Raw genomic sequence first — 22,851 nt, forward strand, 5'->3', positions numbered from 1 at the left:
GACTGCAGGCGAGTCCTGTTCCCGGCTGGCCCTGTGTTCCTCAGCTGGACTTTCTAGTTAGACAAGCTCCAGCTTGGACGGTGAAGTGTCTGCTTACAATGCGGGAGACCTGGGTTTGATCCCTGGGTCGGGAAGATCCCCTGGAGAAGGAAATGACAACCCACTCCAGAATTCATGCCTGGAAAATGCCATGGACCGAGGAGGCTGGTGGGCTACAGTCCATAGGGTTACAAAGAGTCGGACACAACTGATCGACTTCTCTTCTCTTCCTGGTCCAAGTGGTCAAGAGAAGAACAGACTACACAAGGAAGCCAGGTTGAATGCAAAGGGCCTGATAACTCCAAAAACTAGAGATTAAAATGTTAGAGTATTCCTGTTAGAAAATAGATGCGATGCCCTACAGACTTCAGGGAGGGAAGGAGCTGTGAGATTGTTTGATGATAGTGCTGGTGCTTGAGTTAATCAAACATCTGGAAGGAAGTAGGAAGGCAACTTATCAGCCAGGAGAAGGCGTTCGTATACTTCGAAACCAACAAAGAATTTTATCAAAAATTTATGGAGAACTTCTTCAAACCAGGGAAAGCACAGACAAAAGCCACGGCAGGGATTTTGCAGAAATGAGTCGCATATGGCCAGTTAACATCATATGCAGGGAAATGTGAATCCAGACCGATCGGAAATACTATTTTTTGTATGTATTTTCTTGAGAAAGTGTTCCAGTGTTGAGCAGGACCCTGTGCACACAGCTGTTCAGTGAGAGTTGGGGCAGCCCTTGGAAATGAGTTCCCCACTGTCTCTTAAGGATGAGATGCTTTCTTTTGTACCCTTGACCCAGCAGATCCACTCCTGGGTGAATAGCCAAGACAGATCCTTCAGGTTTGGTGATACAAAAAGGAGAGGATAGCGTAATGAATGTCCATGAAGTTCCCCCACTTTCTCATTAACAATATGTCAGAATTCATGTTTCCTTTTTCTCCCTAATCCCCCCTTTTTTTTTGATGTGGCAGAGCCCAGAAATCACAAACTTTCTTTCACCCATACGTACTTCAGTAAAAAAGAAAAGTGGACTAAATGAATATCAAAACTTAACAAATTTATGATTCCCAAAATCATCTAATGTCCAGACTGCGTTCACTTTTTCCTCATTGTCTCAAAATGTCTTTTTACAGTTAGTTTTTTCAAAATATCTGTCCAGCAAGTCCAAACATTACATTTGGTTGCTGTATCTTCTAAGTCTCTTAATTTAGAATAATTCCTCTTCTTTTTTTTTCGTTTTATGATGCCCTTTGTAACCATTTGTTTGTAAAGAAACTTAGAATTTTCTGTATTGTAATTTCCCAGATGCTGGCCTTGGCAGGTTTTGTGTTGGTGGTTTTGATGGATACGTTCTCTGCCACTTCTGCTGTCTGTAGTCTGGTGGTTAGACCTGTGGTGTGGAGCAGGTTTAAGGCTCAGCATTAGGGCAGGACTACCACAGAGGTGAGGTTCTCTCAGGAGGTGCCTGGTATCTTGCTGTTGTGGACACAGCGAGATTTTCTGGTCCTTCTGTGAGCAGACTCCCATCCACCTCTCACCTAGAGCTCAGTGTCCGTCAAGGAATGCTGCCCAGACTCAACGTTTCCATTGTAGGTTACCCAGTGGTGATTATCTCATTCTGTTACACCTTTGTTTATTATTTTTGGCTGCACGGGCTGTTCTCGAGTGGCAGCGAGTGGAGACTACTCTCTAGTTACGCAGGCTTCTCATTGTGGTGGCTTCTCTCCTGCGAGGCACGAGCTCCAGGTGTGGGATATCGTAGGATCAGTGAGGAGAGGAGGAAATCGACGCGAGATGGAGCTGCTCTGCAAAGGGAAGGATGAACTACTGTCTACTAATGTACACATACACGTACTGTCTACACCATGTACACCCCCCGCACAGGCTTGCACGGACACACAGAATGAACATGCTCACACCACCTGTTCACATCATGTACGCACACAAGGGAAGACGTGCACAAGGAAGTGCTCACACACTCTGTTCTCCACACACACGTACACACCACACACATGCTCATAGGACATACTCATTCACGTGTATACACGCACACCACATTCCTCACGCACAAGCCCTGGCCTCTCCCCCGGGTACGTGGACAGTGTCATCTACAGGTGGGTGGGGAGCTGTCACACCTGTGTACCACTGAACACCCAGGAGAGGTAGCCTTTGCCTTAGAGCATGAGGGACAGGTGTGAGTGAGTGGAGGCAGGATGTTCCAGGGTGGAAGCAGCTCTTTTCTGGCTCCGGGAACCTGGTGAGTGCTGGCCAGTGCCTGTCTCCACATAGTGGGGGATCCACCCCCACACCCCAAACCTGGGAACCTGGAAAAGGGCTTGAGAGTGCCCCCTGCTGAATTATAACCTGTTCCTATATGGGCTCCAGCCTCCTGCACAGGAGCCTTTATTTGGAGGCTGTGACCCCTTTTACCCACCACTTCTCCCACTCACCACTGGCTGTTCTAATTCCCACGCCGCCACCCCCGCAGTGCAGGGGCTTGGAGGGAGGGAGGGGGGAGGCAGCCTGAGTTCCTTTCCCACCTGTGCAGGTGATGCTGGCTGTGGGCACTGCCCAGCAGAGCCTCCCTCTTGGAGAGGGCTCTTTCTTTGACACAGTCACAACCCTGTTATCTGGGCTGATCCAGCTCATCAGACGTGGGTGCTGCAGTGAGGCCTGCTCCCTGTCTGCACCCTGGCTGCTGACGCATGCTCCTCCTCCCACCCTTCCCACTCCCCCCGCCCCCTTCCCCTCCCACCCCAGTTCTGGCCAGCAGCTGCAGGGGTGTGGCTGTAGGCTGGTCTGGGAGGACGGGTGAGGGCGGGGGGCCCAGAGCACCTGCATGTGACAGGAGACTTATTTTTTGCACACTGTCAGTGGGAAATAATCAACTTTATTTAAAGAGAATGTGGATTTAGAGTGTTAGAAACACCCAGCAGCTTGCTGATCTGTGCTGGGGAGAAGCTGCAGGTCCATACGGGGTTGCGGGGGCCGGGGAGGGGCGCGTGCCTGCTGAGCTGCCCACCCTGCGATGCTCTCTGGCCAGCGCTCTCCACAGACACCAGCTCCACAGCGCTCACCTCTGCCGCGTGGCTGTCTTCTCCCCGAGCTTCTTCACGCTGTCCCTCTGTGCATGTGTCTTTGTGTCCAGAGCCCCCTCCCTTTAAGGACATGGTCGCGTTGGGTCAGGACCTACCCTAATGGCCTCATTCTAACTGGATTACATCTGTATAGACCGTGTCTCCGCATGAGGTGCCGAGGGTTAGGACTTTAACACATTCATTTTGGGGGACACAGTTCAGCCCACAGCAGCCACCAGTTTACCAGCCCAGAGAGCCTGGGCTGTGGCAGAGGCCCAGCCTCAGATTTAAGGTGTGGAAGGCATACCCACAGGAGGGAAACATGTTCTTGGCTTACAGCGTTCACCTGAAAAGTGCATCTCATTAACCACCACTTGCAGCCCCTCCTCACACAGGTGAGAGGCTGATGGGGTACAGCCCTTGACCCTCTTGTGTGTTTTCCTCTGCAGACATGTGGGCGTGCACGGTGAGTGTGGCAGCCCACCCATCAGCCTCTCCCTCCAAGTGCATCAGCTGGGCTCTGCACGCACAGGAGAAGAGGGCTGCATGTACCTGTTGTTGGGATGGGCATGCTCATAGGTGTTTCCTCCTCGACTAGGTTTCTGTCTTTTAATTTAGATCAAAAAGTTACTATGATGGACTCTCAACTTATTTTTATGTGGTGTTTTTACTATTATTAACACTTAAATTTTGTGACATTGTTTTATTGTGTTTTTTGACATCAGCCCCTGGCCATGCCTGTTTGCATCTGTGCTGGGTTGGTAATGCACATACAAGAAGATTAAGCTGACGGAGTTTCTTTCCTAGGCTGTCTCATAAGCACACTGCTCACATCTGAAGAAAGCCTGCAGTTTAGTGCAGTGCCTTGGCTTTGATTTATTTACCAGGGGAAGATGGAGGCTGGGGTTGGATTAGAATTGAAGTTGAGTAGCTATAGGCCAAAGTTGTTTTTTGGTATCACCCCCTTTTTTAAAAAAAAGATACGGCCTGCCAAGAGGTTTATGGGAAACCAGGTGCCCACAAGCCCCAGGATGCGATTAAGGAGGCTCTTTGGCTTGTGAACTGGTCTGGTTTCTAAGTGAAGACCAGGAGGGCCAGGCTGTGCCATGGACTGCGTCGACAGATATTTCTCCTAACCTTGAGGGTCCTACACAGGGTGTTCTCCTTGGCTTTTCCCTTTGTTCCTGTGACTTCCCAGGAGGCCTGAGTTGGGTGGTCGGAAAGGAAATCAGCCAGAGGGAAGGGGAGTTTTAGACGCAAAACCAAGCAAGGTTAGGTGAACGTTCTCAGGACCTGGAGACAGTATGTTCCTGGGACCCTGTGGGATTCCTGCCCTGCTTGTGGGCCTGGGCTGTCGTCTTACTTCTTGTTCTTTCTCAGGAGACAGGAGCAGTTCCAGAGAAACCCCGACAGCTACAACGGTGCTGTGCGTGAGAACTACACCTGGTCCCAGGACTACACCGACCTAGAGCTCAAGGTGCCGGTACCCAAGCACGTGGTGAAGGGCAAGCAGGTAACCGCCAGGTTCTTTCAGCTCCATCTGCTCAGCTTCTTTCCTGAAGCAAAGGCTTCAGGCTGTGGGCTGCACTGGAGCTGCTTAGCCACCAGCACAAGACTGCTTCTTGTCCTTAGTCACCAGCATGCCAGTCTCTACCCTCTTTAACCACGTCAAGTATGAGACCCAACTTAGCCTCCTATGTGAACAGCACCTGAGCTTTTTTTTTTTTCTTTTTAATTATAGTATTCTCATATCATTATTGTCTTTAGTCTCTGGAAATGCACTACAGAGTAGGCAAGGCCATTGTCACACCCATTTCACACTGGAGAAGGTGGAGTCCTGAGAGGCAGAGCACCACAGGTTCTGTCGTGGTGAGTGCACAGTCCTGTGCTCTGTGGAGCTGTAACATTTATAGCTTGAGTGGATTTCTCCATCTTAATGAGCTTGAGTGAGTGGAGATTTAATCTTTTAGTGAGAGAGAGATGTTTACTTGGGGACCTTGCTGAGAATAACATTATTATAGCTCGTTGTAAGTAGGCAGGCTTCACATTAAAGAAAACTCTCATGTGAAATGGGACATTGTTACTATAATCCACAATGTGAAAAATTCTTATATATGCTAGAAACTGTTTTCTTATTTCATTCGTCATGAGAAACTACAACCTGCAAAGTAAGTGGTATCTCTCATGTTTTATAGATGAGAAATTGAGGCCGAGAGAAGTTACTCAGTTACTCAAGTTGACATGGAAAAGTCACCATGTGTCCCCCTCACTCTTGCCTTGCCAGGAACAGTGAGCACTGTCTGAATGTTCTAGGAGTGAGTGACTGAATGGGTGCCCTGGTACAGCCATGGTTTGATTCAGGTGTGTCTGCTTCTAAAGCTCATACTGTTTTCCCTGTGCCCACTCCTCACTTTATAAACAGAAATAACTGCAGCCTTTTTTAAAAGGGATGGTCCCAGAGCATGTGAAACAGAAGTTGAGTTCTATGTACGTTTCAGAGAAACGACCACTGTGTAAAGTGGCTCCTGCTGGTCTGGATACATGTCAGATCCAGGCTCTAGGCAGTGAGCAAGCCCTCCCAGACCTTCCCCTTAGCCCACTTCCATCCTGAGGTCCCTCCTGGTCCCTTTGTGATTACCCAGACTCTACCTGAAATAAACCTGCCCTCTGCAGCAGTCTGGGTGGGTCTTGGGGAAGCCTCTAGAAGACTGCAGCTTCCTACCAGTGTCAGATAAATGCAGTTCATCCTGCAGCATGGAACACGGGAGCAGGACTGGAGCCCCTGGGTCTTCACAGCTCCTTGTGGGTGTGTGTCAGGGCGCTGTGGGGATGGTGTCAGCTGCAACAGCACTGTCTACCCATCTCTCCCTTTCTCTCCTCCCCCCCGGCCCCCAGCCCAGGAGATCTCACTAGGGCTCAGCGACCTCCTGACCCGATGGACTTTAGGATCCAGGTCATACTGGGTACCTAGGGGTCATCCCCACAGAATCCTACTTTTGATGACCGTGTCCCCTCTGACACGATAGGTCAGAGCCAGTGCAGGCTGACCTTCCTGTCAGGGTGAGTTGCTCAGCATGCTTTAGAATTGTAGTCAGTCAGGTGTCAGTCAGGTGATTTTCATTTTGTTTTTTTGGTAGGATTACCTTGTATGTAGGCAAGTAAATTATGAAAAGTGTTGGTTACACACTTAATTACTTGGCTAAAAATATTAGAGCTTCCTGGTCTAGCGTGTCTTCTAACTTCTCCATGAACTTTGGGAACTTTCTCTGGAAGGACTTTTGTTGGGCCCAACCTAAAACTAGTTATTTTGGGGAATTCCCTGGCGATCCAGCGGTTAGGACTCTCACGTTCTTACTGCTGACGACTCAGGTTTGATCCCTGATTGGGGAATTGAGATTCTGCAAGCTGCACAGCATGGCCTCCTCCCCAAAGGCAAACCCCATCCCCCCAAAACCCCAAACTAGTTATTTTCCCTTTCTTTGACTTAAGAGACCTACGTCCCCCGACAGCTCTTGCTGAGCTTCCCATGACTCCATGGGAAGCCTGCTCACTGAAAGCAGCGTCTCAGATGTGCCCACTAGTCACTGGGGTGTCAGTCTCGTGATTCCAAGCTCTGCCGCCAGCAGTGTGTTGTGAGGGGCCTGCCCTTCATCCCACCGTGCTAAGGGACGGACCATCATGCCCCCGTCACATCCTTGCCTCTCAGATCCACTTGTCTTGACCTCTGGGGTGAGATGGCCTTGCTTTCACCGAGGGTGGCCCTGGGTTTTGCTCATTTCTGCATTAGACATTTACTGAGCACATGACGGTCCCTGAGACTGGTACGAGATGACTGTGCTGGAGCTGACATGTGGGGCTCAGGTGAAAAGGCAGGTGCGCCAGCACAGTTCCAGGCAATGTGGAGTGTAAACAGGCTGTTTGTTTAACCTGTGCTGTGCAGCCAGGCACCCCGCGGGCCCTTCCTGCAGCAGCCCTTTGAGGCTTTGCAGTTCACAGGAGGAAACACAGAGAGGGTCAGGGTCTCCAGGCTGGCTTTTTCTGGAGCTAGAGCTCCCTGCACTTGGGGGGGTGTGGATGAACCTGAGTGTTTGTGATGCTGGGACTGAAAGAGGCACATTCTTTGTAAGGCAGTTATTTATCTAGTGTTGGCATGTTGTGATACCTGCTGATTTAATTTGCACTAATCTCCTGTGTGGTTAGATTTTCTTTTCTCTTTCAGTAGTATTTTTTCCCCATGACATTAAAAAAACAAATGTATGATTGATACACAATGTTAGTTTCAGGTCTACAGTATAATGGTTTGATATCTGTGTTTTGTGGAATGATCACCACAATGTCTGGTTAACATCCTTACCATATTATACAACTTCGTGTGTGTGTGTGTTTTCAAAATTTTTCATCTCGTGTGTGTGTGTGTGCTGAGAACTTTTAAGATACTCTCCTCAGCAACTTTCAGAATTTTTGATCTCTCTAGTTTTTAGTGATCTAAGAGATTTAGTTATGCCTCACTTAAAATTTGAGAGTAAGTTTATTTTGTACCTCTTGGCTTTTGCTGGCCTAAGGTTTTTTCTGATTTGCCAGTTTCTTTCTGGACTGGCTCCTTTCCAGTTGTTCCCTGCGGTACCTGTCACAGCTACCTGTCGGCAGTGTTTATTTTTGGTTTTTGTCTGGGGCACCTTTCAGATACTGTCATGATGGTAGCAGCTCAGCTGATGAAGTCGCAGTTGTTCTGGGTTTGTAAGTAGCTCTCTGTGAGGGGGGCAGGCATGTTGGGCATAACAGGTAGATGTGGGAGGCACCGAGTGTTAATGGAGGGTGGTCCTGGGCCCCCTCTTCTTCAACTGTAGCTTGGTGTTGAGGCCTCAGAACATTGCCTCTCCTTTACTTTTTGATTTTTTTTTCAGTGGAAATGGGTTTCCCTCTCAGGTATAGTGGGGGACAGCTAAATGCACATGGGTTATGCCTTATGTTCAAGTGTTGTTGTTTTACATGCAACCATTTTAAAATTTTTGTTATTTCTATTGTTTTGCTGGTGAATCTAAAGGAAAATTTCTCAAAATGAAGCTTTGGTCTCATTCATTCATGAGATATAGTTAGGTCTTTGCTCTGCACAGGAAAAGCAGCCAAGTTCCCCATTCTTTGCTTAGCGTAGTCATGAAGTCAGGAGAGGGAACTTTGCAGTCAGGATGGAGATCTGTGTGTGATCGCAAAAGGCAGCTGGGGCTGGTTCTAAACATGGCCTTTCATTGAATCATAGGATTTTAATGATGGAAAATTGAACTCCAGAGATTTTTAGTCTAACCTCTCACTTGGCACATGAGAAAACTTCCCTGGAGGTGTGAACTGCTAAGGCCCTACACTGTCTGGTGAGATGGTGGTGGAGCAGAGAGCAGGACCCAGCTCCCACCCCCTTCTCCGTTCGATCAGTCATCTTCTGAGTGGAGGATATCCTGATATTGTTGTGCACAGTCCTGACTGGATGACAGTGAGTGACAAGTGAATTAATTTCGTTTGCAATATTCTCTTTCCTCTCAGAGATGGTGCAAGGTTTTAACTGACTAATGAGGTCCTGCGGGCTGGTGGGCTCATGGCCATGCTGTATGCCATCTCTAGCCTGACCGTGGGAACCTTCCAGAAGAGCACCGAGACCCCTGGGCATGCCTTGTACAGTGATGCTGTGCCCCAGAGCTCAATGCAGCTGTTGGAATTTGTGCTAAAAAGCTCCGCAACACAATGTTCCCTTCTTAGAAGGCGTTTAGAAAAAAATGTAGGAAGACTTTTATTATAGGAAACTTCCATAGCAGAAAAGGCTAATAGGTTGCATTTATCTATTAAAAAATATTTTTTTGCTTGAATGCATAGGACATTTACCTATTTAAAACAATAAAATGTACAGTGAAAAGTTTCTCTGCTGCTTCTGTCTTTTTTTGATGTGATTTAATTTTTTTTTTATTGTATTTGTTACAGTGTTGCTTCTGTTTTTATGTTTTGGTTTTTTGGCCACAAGACGTGTGGGATCTTGGTTCCCTGACCAGGAATGTAACCTGCACCCCTCCATTGGAAGGGGAAGCCTTAGCCACTGAACCACCAGGGAAGTCCTGCCAGATGTTTTCTACGTGTATCTTGTCAGATATGACTTGATACCATCGTGACCCTACCGTGATACACTCCCGTTCCCCACATTGGCCCTACCAGGGCGGCTCTGGTCTCTTTTGTTTGCTGCCCGGCTCCCCGCGCCTTAGCTGTGCCTGCCAGCCAGCACGTGGCTGCCCAGGAAAGTCTCAGGGGACCTAGAATTTCCCCTCATGTCCAGCTTCATCTGTCAGGACCCCGAGAGTGTATGTGCCTGAGCCCACTGCCCCTTCCACTCAGGGCTCCAGTCTCTGGTTTTACTCTGGTCAGGCTGTTTTGGTGGTCCTTACTCCACTTTCACTACATCTCTTTGGATCAGGAGTTTCTTGTGTAGTTTTTTGTTTTTCTGGAGTTTCTTGATGTCTTGCTTTTTTTTTTCTTGTCAAAAATAGTACACTATCATCATAAACTCAGAATTACCCAGATTCTCACTGGTACTCTGTATTGTCTAGAAATCACTCCCTGCAGACCATTTCACCTATGACTCCCATTTGGACTGATTATTTTCTAGTTCAGTATTAAATAGCTTGCATCCTAGAACTTTTTTTACCTCACTTCTAGATTAAATTCACTGTGTTTTAGATCTTTTCTGGGCCTTCCTCCTCCCCCACCCCCGACCCTTTTATTTTTGTTGAGATATAATTGGCATATATCATGCGGTAGGTTCAGGTGTGCACATAATTATTTGAAATGTGTATGTGTACACATATACATATATGTAGCAAAACAATTTCCACCATAAGTTTAGTTAGCATTGCCACCTCACAGAGTCACAGTTTTTTTCTTGTGATGAGAACTTTTAGTTCTCCTGTCTTAGCAAATTTTAAATATACAAGTATCGTGAATTATAGTCACCACTATACTTTAGATTCCCAGAACTTACTCATTTCATAAGTAGAAGTTTGTACTCTTTGACCCTCCCTCACCCAGGATCTTCTTCTGTTTTAGTTTCATCCTCATTTTGTTATGTTACAGCCTCAAGTAACTTTCTCAAAATGATGGTGTGGTCATAAATACAGTGCTCCTGAATGTCTTCAGTTCAGTTCAGTTCAGTTCAGTTGCTCAGTCGTGTCTGACTCTTTGCGACCCCATGGATGCAGCATGCCAGGCTTCCCTGTCCATCACCAATTCCCGGAGCTTACTGAAATTCATGTCCATCAAGTTGGTGATGCTGTCTAACCATCTCATTGTCGTCCCCTTCTCCTCCCGCCTTCAATCTTTCCCAGCATCAGGATCTTTTCCAGTGAGTCAGTTCTTCACATCAGGTGGCCAAAGTCTTGGAGTTTCAGCTGCAGGATCAGTCTTTCCAATGAATATCCAGGGCTGATCTCCTTCAGAATGGACTGGTTGGATCTCCTTGCAGTCCAAGGGACTCTCAAGAGTCTTCTCCAACACCATAGTTCAAAAGCATCAATTCTGTGTTCAGCTTTCTTTATGGTCCAATTCTCACATCCATACATGACCACTGGAAAAACCATAGCTTTGACTAGATGGACCTTTGTTGGTAAAGTAATGTCTCTGCTTTTTACTATGCTGTCTAGATTGGTCATAGCTTTTCTTCCAAGGAGCAAATATGTTTTAATTTCATGGCTGCAGTCACCATTTGCAGTGACTTTGGAGCCCCCCAAAAAGTCTCTCACTGTTTGCATTGTTTCCCCATCTATCTGCCATGAAGTGATGGGACTGGTTGCCATGATCTTAGTTTTCTGAATGTTGAAACATTTCTAAATGTTTTAAGCCAACTTTTTCACTCTCTTCTTTTACTTTAATCAAGAGGCTCTTTAGTTCTTCGCTTTCTGCCATAAGTGTGGTGACATCTGCATATCTGAGGTTATTGATATTTCTCCCAGTAATCTTGATTCCAGCTTGTGCTTCTTCCAGCCCAGTGTTTTCTCACGATGTACTCTGCATATAAGTTAAATAAGCAGGGTGACAATATACAGCCTTGATGTACTCCTTTTCCTATTTGGAACCAGTCTGTTTTTCCATGTCCACTTCTAACTGTTGCTTCTTGACCTGCATACAGATTTCTCAGGAAGCAGGTCAGATGGTCTGGTATTCCCATCTCTTGAAGAATTTCCCACACAGTCAAAGGCTTTGGCGTAGTCAGTAAAGCAGAAGAAGTACAGTTATTTTAACCTTTCACTTATTTTGTGATTTGAGTTTATATGGAATTCTGACTTTAAAAAATACTCTCTTGGGAGTTCCCTGGTCACCTAGGATTCTGGGCTTCTGCTGCTGTGGCCCAGGTTCCATCCCTGGGAGGAGAACTGAGAGCCGGCAAGCTGCGTTGTATGGCGAAAACAAACAAGCAGACGCCCCCAGCATGACTATAGGTGTCATTTTTTTGTTTTCTTACATCCACTGTTACTGATTCTAGTGATCTCTTCCATTCCGGTTCTTTGTGCGTAAACTTTTCCCCTGTTAGATAGAACTTTTTGGAACTTATTCTAAATACTCAGTGATATGAATTGTCGTCTTTCATTCCTTCTGTTCAGCCCTCAGTGGGTTCTTTCAAACTGAAGACATGTTTTTCTTAAGCACTGGTCGTTGTCTTGTCATAGTTTCTGGGATGCCAAACTGATTGCCTGGGTTGGTTTCTTACTCTACCTTGAGTTTTTTGATTTTATCTTCCAACCTTTCTATTGAAAATTTTATTTTCACTCTATTTTTTTTCTAAGTATCTTTTGTTTGTTCTATTTCTGTCTTCATGTTTTATTCTGGTTCTGCAGATGCAGTATCTTCTCAGGTCTCTCAGAATATAAATTGGACATATTTTAAAGTTGCCTTTTTTCTTAGGTAGCTCTGTAATCTTTACCTTTTTTTGTGGTTATTAACCTAAGTCTGTCTTTTGGGGCTGCTGCTTTTTCTCATAGGATACAATCCTTAGTTCTCTATTAGTTTTTTTATTTAAAAAATATATCTTCCTCATTCTTTTGAGTGTGGAATGATGCTGATGGTTTTCTCCTTCACGTGTCTGAGGTCTGCTCCTCCCATCACTGCTCACAGCTGAGGGTTGACTGGTGGTTGGCTTTGCCTTACGGCGTACTGGGCCAGTTCCACCCAGTCCCCTCAGCTGCTGGCCAGGTTTTCTGGAGCAGGGCTGCCTGTTGCTCAGTGGCACACAGTGGGTTCCAGTCTCTCCTGATGGGTCTTCGCTGGCCCAGCTGCCCTATGGACTGACTCTCCGTGCTTGCTGACTGCTAGCCGGAGGCCCCACGCAGCTGTGCTTGTCCCTGTTATGTGGTGTCTGGCCCCACGCACTTCTTCCTCTCCATAGAGCTGTCAAGAGCTTGTCTGTCCTGGCCTCTCCCTGCTTACCTTCTGCTGTCTGGGGCTTTTCTGTTTGTGTTTTGTTCCTGTCATCTCTGTGGGTCAGAAGATGACTGCCTGGTCTCAGAGTGACGCCTTGGACTGGAGCTCTTGGAAGCGTCTCCCGCCTAGTTTCCCCTTGGTGCCTGGGTGCATCCCCTTTGTACAAGAGACAAGTGTTGTGGAAGCTCACCCAGATTTGGAAATTATCCTGTTAGGTAAAGCTGGCTGGAGAATTTTATTTGTTAAAGTGAGCTTGTTCCTAGGGGGCCAACTGATGGAGCCTTGGTCCGCTCTGTCAAGTGTTCTTCGCACATCTGAGTTCATGGTCAGGGATGTGACTTGGCCAGCGATTGTCTGGAACCGTCTAGGAGTGAGCCGGGCTGCTGTTGGGCAGCTGGGAGTGAAGTGGGTTGTGCCTGGGCCTTAGCAGAATCAGTCGAGAAAGTGGTAATTCTCCCAGAAGTTGACTGTAAGTGCAGCTGGGGCTTACAGGGCCCCACTGGGGCCTGCCTGTGGGCATGGTGTGTTTAGATATCGTTTTCCTTTCCATCACTCATTTATGGTTATTTAAAATTCAGGTAGGTTATAGTAGCAGATTCCATCAACGTGTGTGTAAACTCCAGTTTGAAAATCCTATGACACTGAGGGAATTTTTCAAGTGCTTTATTAAGCATTTAATAAGCACTTACCAAGTGAGATGGCAGGGCTTCCTCCAAACTGTTTTGACACCTTGACTGACCCCACACTCTGGTGAGAAAGGTCTAAGTTAGCCAGCCTCTGTTCATGTAATGAATACATTGTGTAAATATTATTATAAAAAGATTTTTGCATTGTAAAACACAGAATTTAGAATTTTAAAGAGAAGGGGGTGGTGGCGGGGTGGGGCGGTGGCGGGGAATCCCTGTAGCTGTTTCCTTTCCTGGACTGTTTACTGATCTGAATGTACTTGGGATGCTGCTTGCTGGGATCCACACATGAAGCAAAGCCCCTAGTCCAGCAGCTCCAGCGCAGGTGTGAAGACAGATGTGTGGGAGCAGAGATCCAGCAGGATATAGGGGAACAGAGACAAAATGTAAAACCAGAGAACCTGGCCTCAGCCTCCTAGGTGAAAGCTGAGCTGTGGCCATAGCCGGCACAGCAGCTCCTGGAGAGAAGAGAAGCTGGCTGCTCTGGTCCTCAGGCATGTCCTCTGGGGTGGGACTGCTGCGGACCCCAGACAGCAAGGTGGGCGTGGGGAGAGTAGCCCCCTGCTACACTGGCCCTACTTGCCTTCCGTCCAGGGAGTTGGTCTCCCCTAACTGGAGAAGAGATTCTGCTCCCGCAAAGCACCCCGTTACTGTTAGGCATATCGAAACTGTAAGTGCATTCTCTTGACGGACATGATGACAAGTCTCCTTCATGTGTGAATTGGTTGGTATTATTTTCTTGGTTCTGTTCTCCTGCTGTCTGCGGCCAGGCGCCTTGGAAACCACTGTTCCGTCCTGTCCTGGAGCACAAGGTGATTCTCTTTCACTCTGTTCCAGGTCTCGGTGACCCTCAGCAGCAGCTCCATCCGGGTGGCTGTGCTGGAGGAAAATGGGGAGCGTGTCCTCATGGAAGGGAAGTTCACCCACAAGATCAACACTGAGAGCTCCCTCTGGAGCCTCGAACCCGGGAAGTGCGTCTTGGTGAGTGTGGGTGTGAGGCAGTGAGCGTGTTGATTGCTGCAGCGGGGGAGTTGCCCCATTGTTTCCCACGTAGCTCAGAAGGCACCTTTGTGGGCCTCTGCTGACTCACTGCTGCAGCTGCAGCCTTGGCCCCTGGGGTGCCAGTGCTTGGCTCCTTGAGGTGGAGCCCCTGTCAGTGAGAAACTCAGGGGCCCTCGAGTGCAGTCTGTCCTCCTCCCCACACACAGACCACACACAGCGACCTGGAGGAGGTCCTGGCGGGGCACCATCCCCAGAGTGCGGCTGTGCTCACACTGGATATGTCTCTTCAGTCTCAGAGGCCTCTCTCTCCAGGGATTCAGTTATATCTGAAAGGCCAAAGCAAATAAGTTAAAAATTAAAAGGCAGATCATTTACATGAATGCCAGCCTGGAGGATGCAGAGTTAATAAACTCAGACAGCCTTATTTGCTAAAGGGGGTCTCAACTGGCTAAGCTAACTAAGGGTGTGGGATCCAAACTAAGGGGAATGTGTTCAGTTACTCCATTCTTCCTTCATAAGAGCCTTGCACCTCTTCAGTGGGCAGCATGCAGGGAAGCTTCCTCCAGCAAAGGGAAACTGTATATTTGGGTTCATTCTTTTCCTTCCTCCTGGGGTGCTTAACCTGGGGCATGGTGAAAGGGGTAAAGACGGAAAGAAAAATACTAAGTCTTTGGACAGAGAAAAGCCTCAGAATTTTATATAGAAATGTTCTTTATGTACAGTTTCGTCGAGATCTACTTGTCTCTAGAAAATAGATCCCCCTGGGCCTGCCTGTTGGTCCTAAACGGCAAGGCCCATGGGGTTCTGTTTGGCTTCTCTCAGCTCGCAGACACCCATGCCGGATGGAACAGAGAGGAACCCCCAGTGCTGGGTTAGCTGGAGGTCTCGGCGTGCTCGGGACCCATGGGCACACGTGGCCTCTGTGTGGCAGGGACACTGGTGGCAGAGTGCTGGCCAGGTCTGCCAGAGTCTTGTTCAGACCTTGCTCTGTTGCCCAGGCCCCGTCCTCACCACGAGCGTGTGACAGTTGTGATGATTTCCCCCCTCATTGCCCAGGGGCTCGGTCCCTTATCTCTTTACCCCTATGCCTCCCCACTTGCAGTGCCGTTCCCCAAACTATGGCCCATGTTCTTATCACCGGTTCCTCCATTTGCAGAATGTCTTCATGGTCATGGTCTCGGTCTCATCTGGACCTTGCACGGTTGCGGGAGGTAGAAAGCCAGGGTTTCATTATCCCCCTGCCTACCGAGGTCATGCCAGTGGCCAGTGGGAGCCAGCGGCTGGCAGGCTACCCTCTCTACAGGTGCTGCTGTGATGGCTCAAGTGGTCCTGGAAATGTGGACTCGTGAGCTTGGGTGCCCTGTTGTCCATGGGCACCAGGCCTGACATCACCTATGTGGGGTTGATGGACCGTCCAGAGCAGTCCCAGCAGGCAGCTGCTGTGCTGGTCTCCCTCTGAGGGGCACTTCTGCTATCTTCAGCCCTGTAAACCTGAGCCCGTGCCTGGGACGGAAAGACTGACCTCGTTGCTGGACCCTGAAGGTTCACAGCCTCTGTTTACAGCCCACTTGGTCTGTCAGGGTTGTAATCAGGACACTGAGGATTCCCTTTACTTGACATTACTTCAGTGAAAATGAGGTTGTTACCAGGTAGCTCACTCTTTAGGGTGTTTGTCACAAGAGGTGACACTGACTTCTTCACACTGTTCCAGAGCCATGTCATCTTGTGTGTTTTGTACAGATTACATCTGAACACAGATGTGGCTTGTGGCCAGGGCATTAACTCCTTGTAATTCAGGCCCCCATCTGTTGCATACAGGCACTCTGGCCTGGCCCTCTGCGGTGCCTGGCAATGCTGTTTCATCTCTGCAAGCCTGTTTTACAAACTAGGATGCTGACACTCAGAGAGGGTGAAGGACTTGCTCAGGGTGGAGCCAGACCCCAGACCTGGAGGCCTCCTGCTCCCTCCTTCTCTGACTGTCAACCGAAAGGTACCCTGGAGGGGGCAGGCAGGGAAGGAGAGCTGGTAGCAGTGTGGTGGTGTTCGTGAGAGGCGGCACTGGGCCAGCAGGGAGACCGGGGTGTCGCCGTCTCTGCCAACTTTGCTGAGGTGGCCCGGGTGGCCAGTTATGTGCCCAGGCTCCGTGGTCAGCTCAGGTCCTCTTCTGGTCCAGGAGGAGGCTTGTGCCCTGGCCACCTTTTAGTTTTCCAGTTTGCTTTTGCCAGGTACCTGCTTCTCAAGGAGTTATAAAGGAGCAGCCCTGGCTGTGGACCGAGGGACACCTGTCGCTGCCCGTAAGCAAGGCTCAGTTCTGCTCCTGCTCACTGCACGGGGTCCATGGAGAAACCTCCAGGGATTGCAGGTGCTGCGCTGGTTCTCTCCTTGGTTCTTTTGAGTGGCTTTCGTCATCCTTGGATGGTGTCACATTTCTAATGCTGCTTCACCACTTGTAGAAGGGAAAGGGGACTTGTTTAGAGCATCATATCCTCCTCTGGAGCTTTCTTGACAGCACAGCCCCCTGCTCCCCTGGCGTGCACTTTCTCTTGAGATGCGGGGCTCTGCCTATCTCTGCCTTCCTCCTGACCATTGGTGCAGCCAATGCCTGTGTGTTGTGGAGACACTGCTACTCATGGAGCTGGAGGTTTGGTGTGTTTTCAGTGTAGTTATTTATTTTATTGATGATGCCGAGTGCCTTGTGTCTGAGATGATACTGTAGTGCAGTGAGCACGCTGCTTGGACGTGTGAAGACCCCGGTGCATCTGCTGTGAAGAACCAGTGCCACTCTCTCGAGCCTTTGGAGGAACCAGCGCGGCTGCCGCGGTCCCACTAGCCACCTGAGCCCCACGGTACCTCTGTTCCTTGGTCTTAGAATGAGGCTCAGAGCCTTGTGTGCTTATCACTAAGTGCCAGACCCTGTGCTAGGCACTGGGGTGACTGAGGGAAGTCATCAAGGGCCCACCTCCTAAAGTCAGAGTGGGCTGGAAAGGGCGCCCAGAGGTCCTCGCCAAACGCCAGAACCTGCAGAGAGGGCCTGTTTGGAGCGAGAGTCTTTGCAGACGACAAGATGGTCCTGGATTATCCAGATGGGTCCTAAATCCAGTGACAAGTGTCCTTAGAAGAAGAAAAGATACAGACACACGGGTGACGCGACAGCCAGGCAAGGTTCCCTAGAAACTCCAGAGGGAGTGCAGGCCTGCAGCGCCTTGATGGCGGCCTTCCAGCCTCCAGACAGAGAGGATAGATGTCTTGTTGCAAGCCCACCATATGCGGGCTTTGTTACAGCTGCCCTGGGACATTCGCACAGGCTGTATCACAAGGCACGGTTTCTGTGGGGGCCACTTGGGACAAGAGGGGTCCCCCCAGGGATGCCTGTCACCTCACCAGAGCCCATGGCCTGAGTCCTCACCTCCCAGGCAGGCTGATGCAGACATGCCCCTTGATTCCCAGCCACCACTCTCTTCTCGCCTGAGCCGGGATCTGCATCAGACACGCCCGAGCAGCCTTTCAGAGCAGGCAGGGGTGGCAGCTAAAACCGGATGACAGTTCTTGCCTCCCTCCCTCCCACACTTGAGAATGTTAAACAAGGCTGCTTGATTCTCAAGCAAGCTCCTTTCTTGGTTACGGAGACGTGAAACCAGGACCTCCCGCTGTGCCTTGTTCTGTCCCAGAACCCGCGTCGGCTCACTGCCCTGGTTTCTCCCCGCAGGTGGGGCTAATGGCTGGGCTCTGGGCGCCTGCAGGCCACGGCCTCGCGCCTGTGATGCTCTGTGTCTCTGATTCGTAGCCATTTGTGAGGCGAAGCCCGTTCACATGCCGACGTGACCCACACTTGAGTCATTTAAAGTCAGTGTAGGAGCTGCAGCGTTTGCAGACCTTTGTCCACTTGCCTTAAAGCTCACACTGCTGTGTGTCTGGTGCCTGAGCCTGGGAGTGTTTTAATGCATGCTGGACCCCCATATTTAGATGATTTCTTTAAATTACAGTTCTCAGAAGTGGGGTTACAAGCTGTCATCCTTGGCCGTTGCCATGGCTCTCCCCGGAAGGATGTCAGATTTCTGTGACATCACCAGGCCCCTTTGCACCCCAGCGCTGGGCTTGTTAATTTTAACTTGTCTTTGCTGACTTATCTGCATTTCTCCCGTTTGTTCCTTTCCATTTTTCTATGGAGGATATGTGCTTCTCTGTGAAGTGGTTCACCATCTTTGTTTTGTCATAGGTGGCCACCTGCCCCTTTCCTGGCCCTGAGGGACCATTGTTCAGCTTAAAATACAGGTTAAGTTACGGTAGTATTTTGGCAAGAGCCCAAGCCTGGAATTTAGTCCAAGGAGTGAAATGCAAGTTCTTGGCTTTCAGTACCCCTGTCTTCCGGGACCTGTCGTGTTTCTCAGGCTGGGCACATTTTTGGCATCATTGCCAATCCCAAGGTCCCAGCCAGGAAGAGTTGAGGCCTGGTGTTGAGAAGTAGGTGGCCTAAGGCATCATGTTCCGGCAGCCTTCTGGAGAAGTTGCCCAGTGAAAAGGAGGGGTGTGCCAAGCCGAACCAGAAGACCATGCTCCCAGTGGACAGAGCAAGCACCCCCTCCATGCCACGTGGGAGGAGAGAGTAGAGGAAGCTCGGCAGCACGTGGTCGCTCTTCTCCCAGCCACACCCCCATCATAGCCAGCTTCTATCTGGCCCTCAGTGCTTTAATGTTAAAGCTTAAAAATTTGTTAGCATCAAAGACTAGGAGATTCCCCACAACAGTACCGCCCCTGGCAAAGCCCTGAGAGGTCAGTGGTCTGGCTGGGGATCACGTCCTCCCCGCAGAAGTGCCTGGAGCTGAGCAGGCCCCCTGCTGTCTCTGCCTGTCTTCTGTCCTGGTTTCAAGGCAACCCCCTGAAACATCACCCGCAACTTTCACGCACATCTCCTTGGTCCAAACTTGATCCCACGTACGGGCAGCTGCGAGGAGCTGTCTTCCTTGCCGGGCACACTGCTTCCCTGAATAGAAACAGGGTTCTGTGAGGAGGGGAGGGGAGGGAGATGAGTGTCGGTGAGTCATCAGCACAGATTGGGGTGCTGAGGTAAGCTGATCCACGCGGAGTTGGAAGTTTCTGCGAGGGCATTTTGGGAAAACTGTTCAGCCAGCACTCTGGGGGTTCCCCTGAGAAACTGATTCTCAATCCGGGACCAGTTGCTACAGGGAACCTGGAAGAAGGCTGAGGGATAAGGGTGAGTTATCAGGTCACAGCAGCCACCCTTGACCAGCCAGACTGGGGCTCTCTGAGTGCCACATGGTCAGGGACTGGAGCGAGTGAGAGCTGTTGAGATGCTGGACATCCAGGAGCTGGTGCTGAGAGAAGGCCCCTGCTGGCCTCCCACAGCTTCTGTTGGGGCTGGAAGCGTAGTCTCCCCGCCACTGCGGGGGAGAGGGAGTCAGGGAGGACCCCCCAGGTGCTGCAGCCACGTGACTTCTGTGCCTACCAGTGGGGCATCGCAGGAGGGGCACAGCATCGCCTGTGCAGGGTTCTACTGGGGCGCGTCCCTGAGTTTCATCAGGAGGAAGCACCAGACGAACCCCAGATGAAGAAACTATTTTAACAACAAAGGACCTCAGTGGCGGAATGTTGTAGGTTAAAGGGGACGGGCCCACTAAGATGTAGCTGGGGCCCTGGGCTGGATCCTCTGCTGGAGGCGAGGGGAGTTGAACTCTACCGGGTTGTCCAAAAAGTTCAGATTTTTTCCTTAAGATGTTACAGAAAAATCCAAATGAACTTTTTGGCCAACCCAGTAGTGAAGAACTTTCATATCTTCAGGAAGAGGCACTCACTGAAGTATTAGGGGTAAAGGGCCAAGATTCTGGAACAAGTGTCATGTAATTTATCACATATTATATATGAACTTACACAGAATGAGTGTGTGTGTGCAGACACACGCATGTGATAAAAAGGGTAGTGTGTTAACAGTGGGTAAATCTAGGAAAAGGGTGTGTGGCTATTTTTTGTACTCGAACAGTTCTAGTAACTTGTGAGATTGAAATTGTTCCAGATAAAATGTTTTAAGGAATGAGATGGCACATAAGTCCATGAAAGATGCTCAACATTGTTAGTTGTTAAGGAAATGCCAGTTAAAACCATGGTGACATGTCACTTCATATTTTTTTGATTGGCTCCTGAAAAGAATCAACAGTAGCAGGTGCTGGCAAGAATGTGGAGCCCCTGGAGCTCCCCTGTGGAGAGGAGGGCCATAAAGTTACACATACACTTAAGCTACGATGGGAAGGTCATAAAGTTACACATACAGTTACCATAGGACCACTGCTGGGTGTCTATGAAGGGAAAGGGAGACACACGTTCACACACAGCCCTGCACGCAGCCTGGTAGGTGACTGCCGAACCCTGGAAAGGCCCACCTGGCCACCCACAGGTGCGTCAGCCCACCGTTTCAAGGGGTTACCCTTCCATGCGTGCACAGCGTGGCTGAACGCCCGACCACTGTGCTAAGAGAAGAGCAGACCAAGACACAGACCAACAAGATGGCAAAGCGAGTGGCGGGCGGAGGGGGTCACCGACCAAGGGGACCAGGAACTTTAGGGTGTGGCTTGATAGTGGTAGCTGTGTGGCTGCATTTGTCAAAACTCATAGGATGGACCTACTCTCACAAGTGAGTTTTACTATGTGTCAGCTTACGCCTCCACAAACCCAATTAAAAAAAATAACTTAAAAAATCAAAACCAAATGTTAAACCATCAGACTACTTTATCAAAGATATTATTTTTAGACCTGAATCCTTCTTCCCCACTTCAAGAACATTTTCCACGTGTCCTCTGGGTGCTACATTTCGTATTGCTCAACCTGGAAAAGAAAGAAAGTTCTGACCCACTAGCACAGGAATGTGAGGACGTCGCATTGAGTGAAAGAAGCCAGGCATGGGACACATAGCCTTTGGGTCCATTTCTGGGAAGTGTCCAGAAAAGGCAAATAAATGATTTGTTGCCAGAGCTGGGGGAGGGCAAGCCTCTGGGCAGAGTGAGGAGTGACTGCTCGTGGGTACGAGTTCTCTTTTTGTGATGATGAGAATGTTCTGGAACTAGACACAGCCTCTGTGTGGAGAATGCATTGAATTGTTCACCTTAAAATGGCTCATTCTATGTTGATGTGAATTTCCCCTTAAAGGTGGTGCTAGGCTCATCTTAATGCCTGCTGGGTGTGCAGAGTGCCCATGCAGACGTGTTCTGTGGAGGCAGGAGGCACAGGTAGTGAGGCCCACCAAGCTCCTCGTCAGGATCAGTCCCGTGGTGCCCCCGAGCCGTGTTAGGCCTGGCTGTGCGTGGACCTGACTGGGACCCCCCCCACGTGTGGTTTGTGTAAGAAGGACCAGCAGCAGAGCACCGGGGTGGGGTCAGGCTGCCCCCCGCACAGTGCAATTGAGGGCTGTTGGCCCGAGCACGGCTCTGCTCTGCCTGTGGCATTGGGCGATCCAGGTGAGGCGCTGACTTCCAGGTAGAGGTAACAGTATGTATTTTACAGGGCTTGTATTAATGCTAATGATACACGTTAAGAGAGATCTCAGCAGTGATAATGAGATCACTGCTGAGATCAGTGATCACTAACAAAGACACAAATAGATCTGAAGGGTTTGTTCTCTTTGGAAATTTTTATTCTGTAAGTACAGTTGTCTCTCAGTATCCTCAGGGGGTTGGTTGCAGAACACCCAGAGGATACCCACACCCAAGGATGCTCTCGTCTCTTAATATACATGGGGTTGTGTCTGCACATAACCTACCTACGTCCTCTCTTACACTTCATGACATGTACCTAATACAGTGCAGATGCTATGTAAACAGTTGTTGCTGAAGGAGACAAGTTCAAGTCTTGCTTTTGAAAACTTTCTGGAAATTTCTTTCCCAAACATTTGTGATCTGAAGTTGGTTGAGTCAGTGGATAGAGGGTTGACTGTTCCTCAGAAGCTCTCCTGGAATAGTATGAAGAGAGTGGATTTCCCCCTCAAGCCTTTCACTGCACTGGCCCAGAGATCTGCAGTTCCATGAGGATGGGGCTCAGAGCTTAGCACTGGGGTCTTGGAGGGCCAGGTCATGTCCACGCATGCAAGCAGGAGAGTAAGTGGGCAGAAAGCTGCCTGGGCAGCTGGGCAGAGCATCTGGACAGAGACTTCACTCTGACTGGAAACCATGGTGTTGGCAGGGTAGAGGCCATTCATCTGATGAGGAGGGCAGGGCCCCTGCCGCCTCACCCTTGCCATCTGCACAGCCACGTCCACCCGTGATGCTCAGAAGTGGGGCAGCCTCGTTGTGTGCTGGGCTGCGATACTGACGTTGATGCCTTGCTCGCGGTTTTCTGGAGCTGTCTCCACTGCATGACCTGCCCTATCAGTGCCCATTCCTCAGCCGCTCTCAGCGCCTGGGGCTGAGCTCTGCTGGACCTGGGCTCCGTAGGGGCTCTTGGTGCACCGGGGCAGAGGGCCGGAGCTGGCAGCACTGCCCCTGCAGCTCGTGAGCCATGGGGCGGGCTGACTGACGGCCTGTGAGCATGCAGTATCTGCACAGAGGTCACTTGTCAGGACTGCCCGCTAGCCAGTCACACTGTCCTCACGGCACTGAGTA

At 49.6% G+C, this 22,851-nt stretch overlaps 1 protein-coding gene across 2 annotated transcripts in view; it reads left to right on the forward strand.

Annotated features, from left to right (window-relative positions):
• The window catches only part of NUDCD3 (NudC domain containing 3), a 69,708-nt gene that overhangs the window by 41,263 nt on the left and 5,594 nt on the right, over nt 1–22,851 (forward strand). The window contains exons 3-4 of one of the 2 annotated variants that reach the window (XM_068972757.1): nt 4,494–4,626; nt 14,084–14,227. In XM_068972757.1, the coding sequence (XP_068828858.1) occupies nt 4,494–4,626; nt 14,084–14,227 (277 nt within the window). The remainder of the gene's footprint in view (nt 1–4,493; nt 4,627–14,083; nt 14,228–22,851) is intronic. The other variant, XM_068972758.1, reaches the window with a different exon arrangement.

Source organism: Capricornis sumatraensis, chromosome 5 (assembly GCF_032405125.1).
Source record: "Capricornis sumatraensis isolate serow.1 chromosome 5, serow.2, whole genome shotgun sequence".
NCBI lineage: Eukaryota > Metazoa > Chordata > Mammalia > Artiodactyla > Bovidae > Capricornis > Capricornis sumatraensis.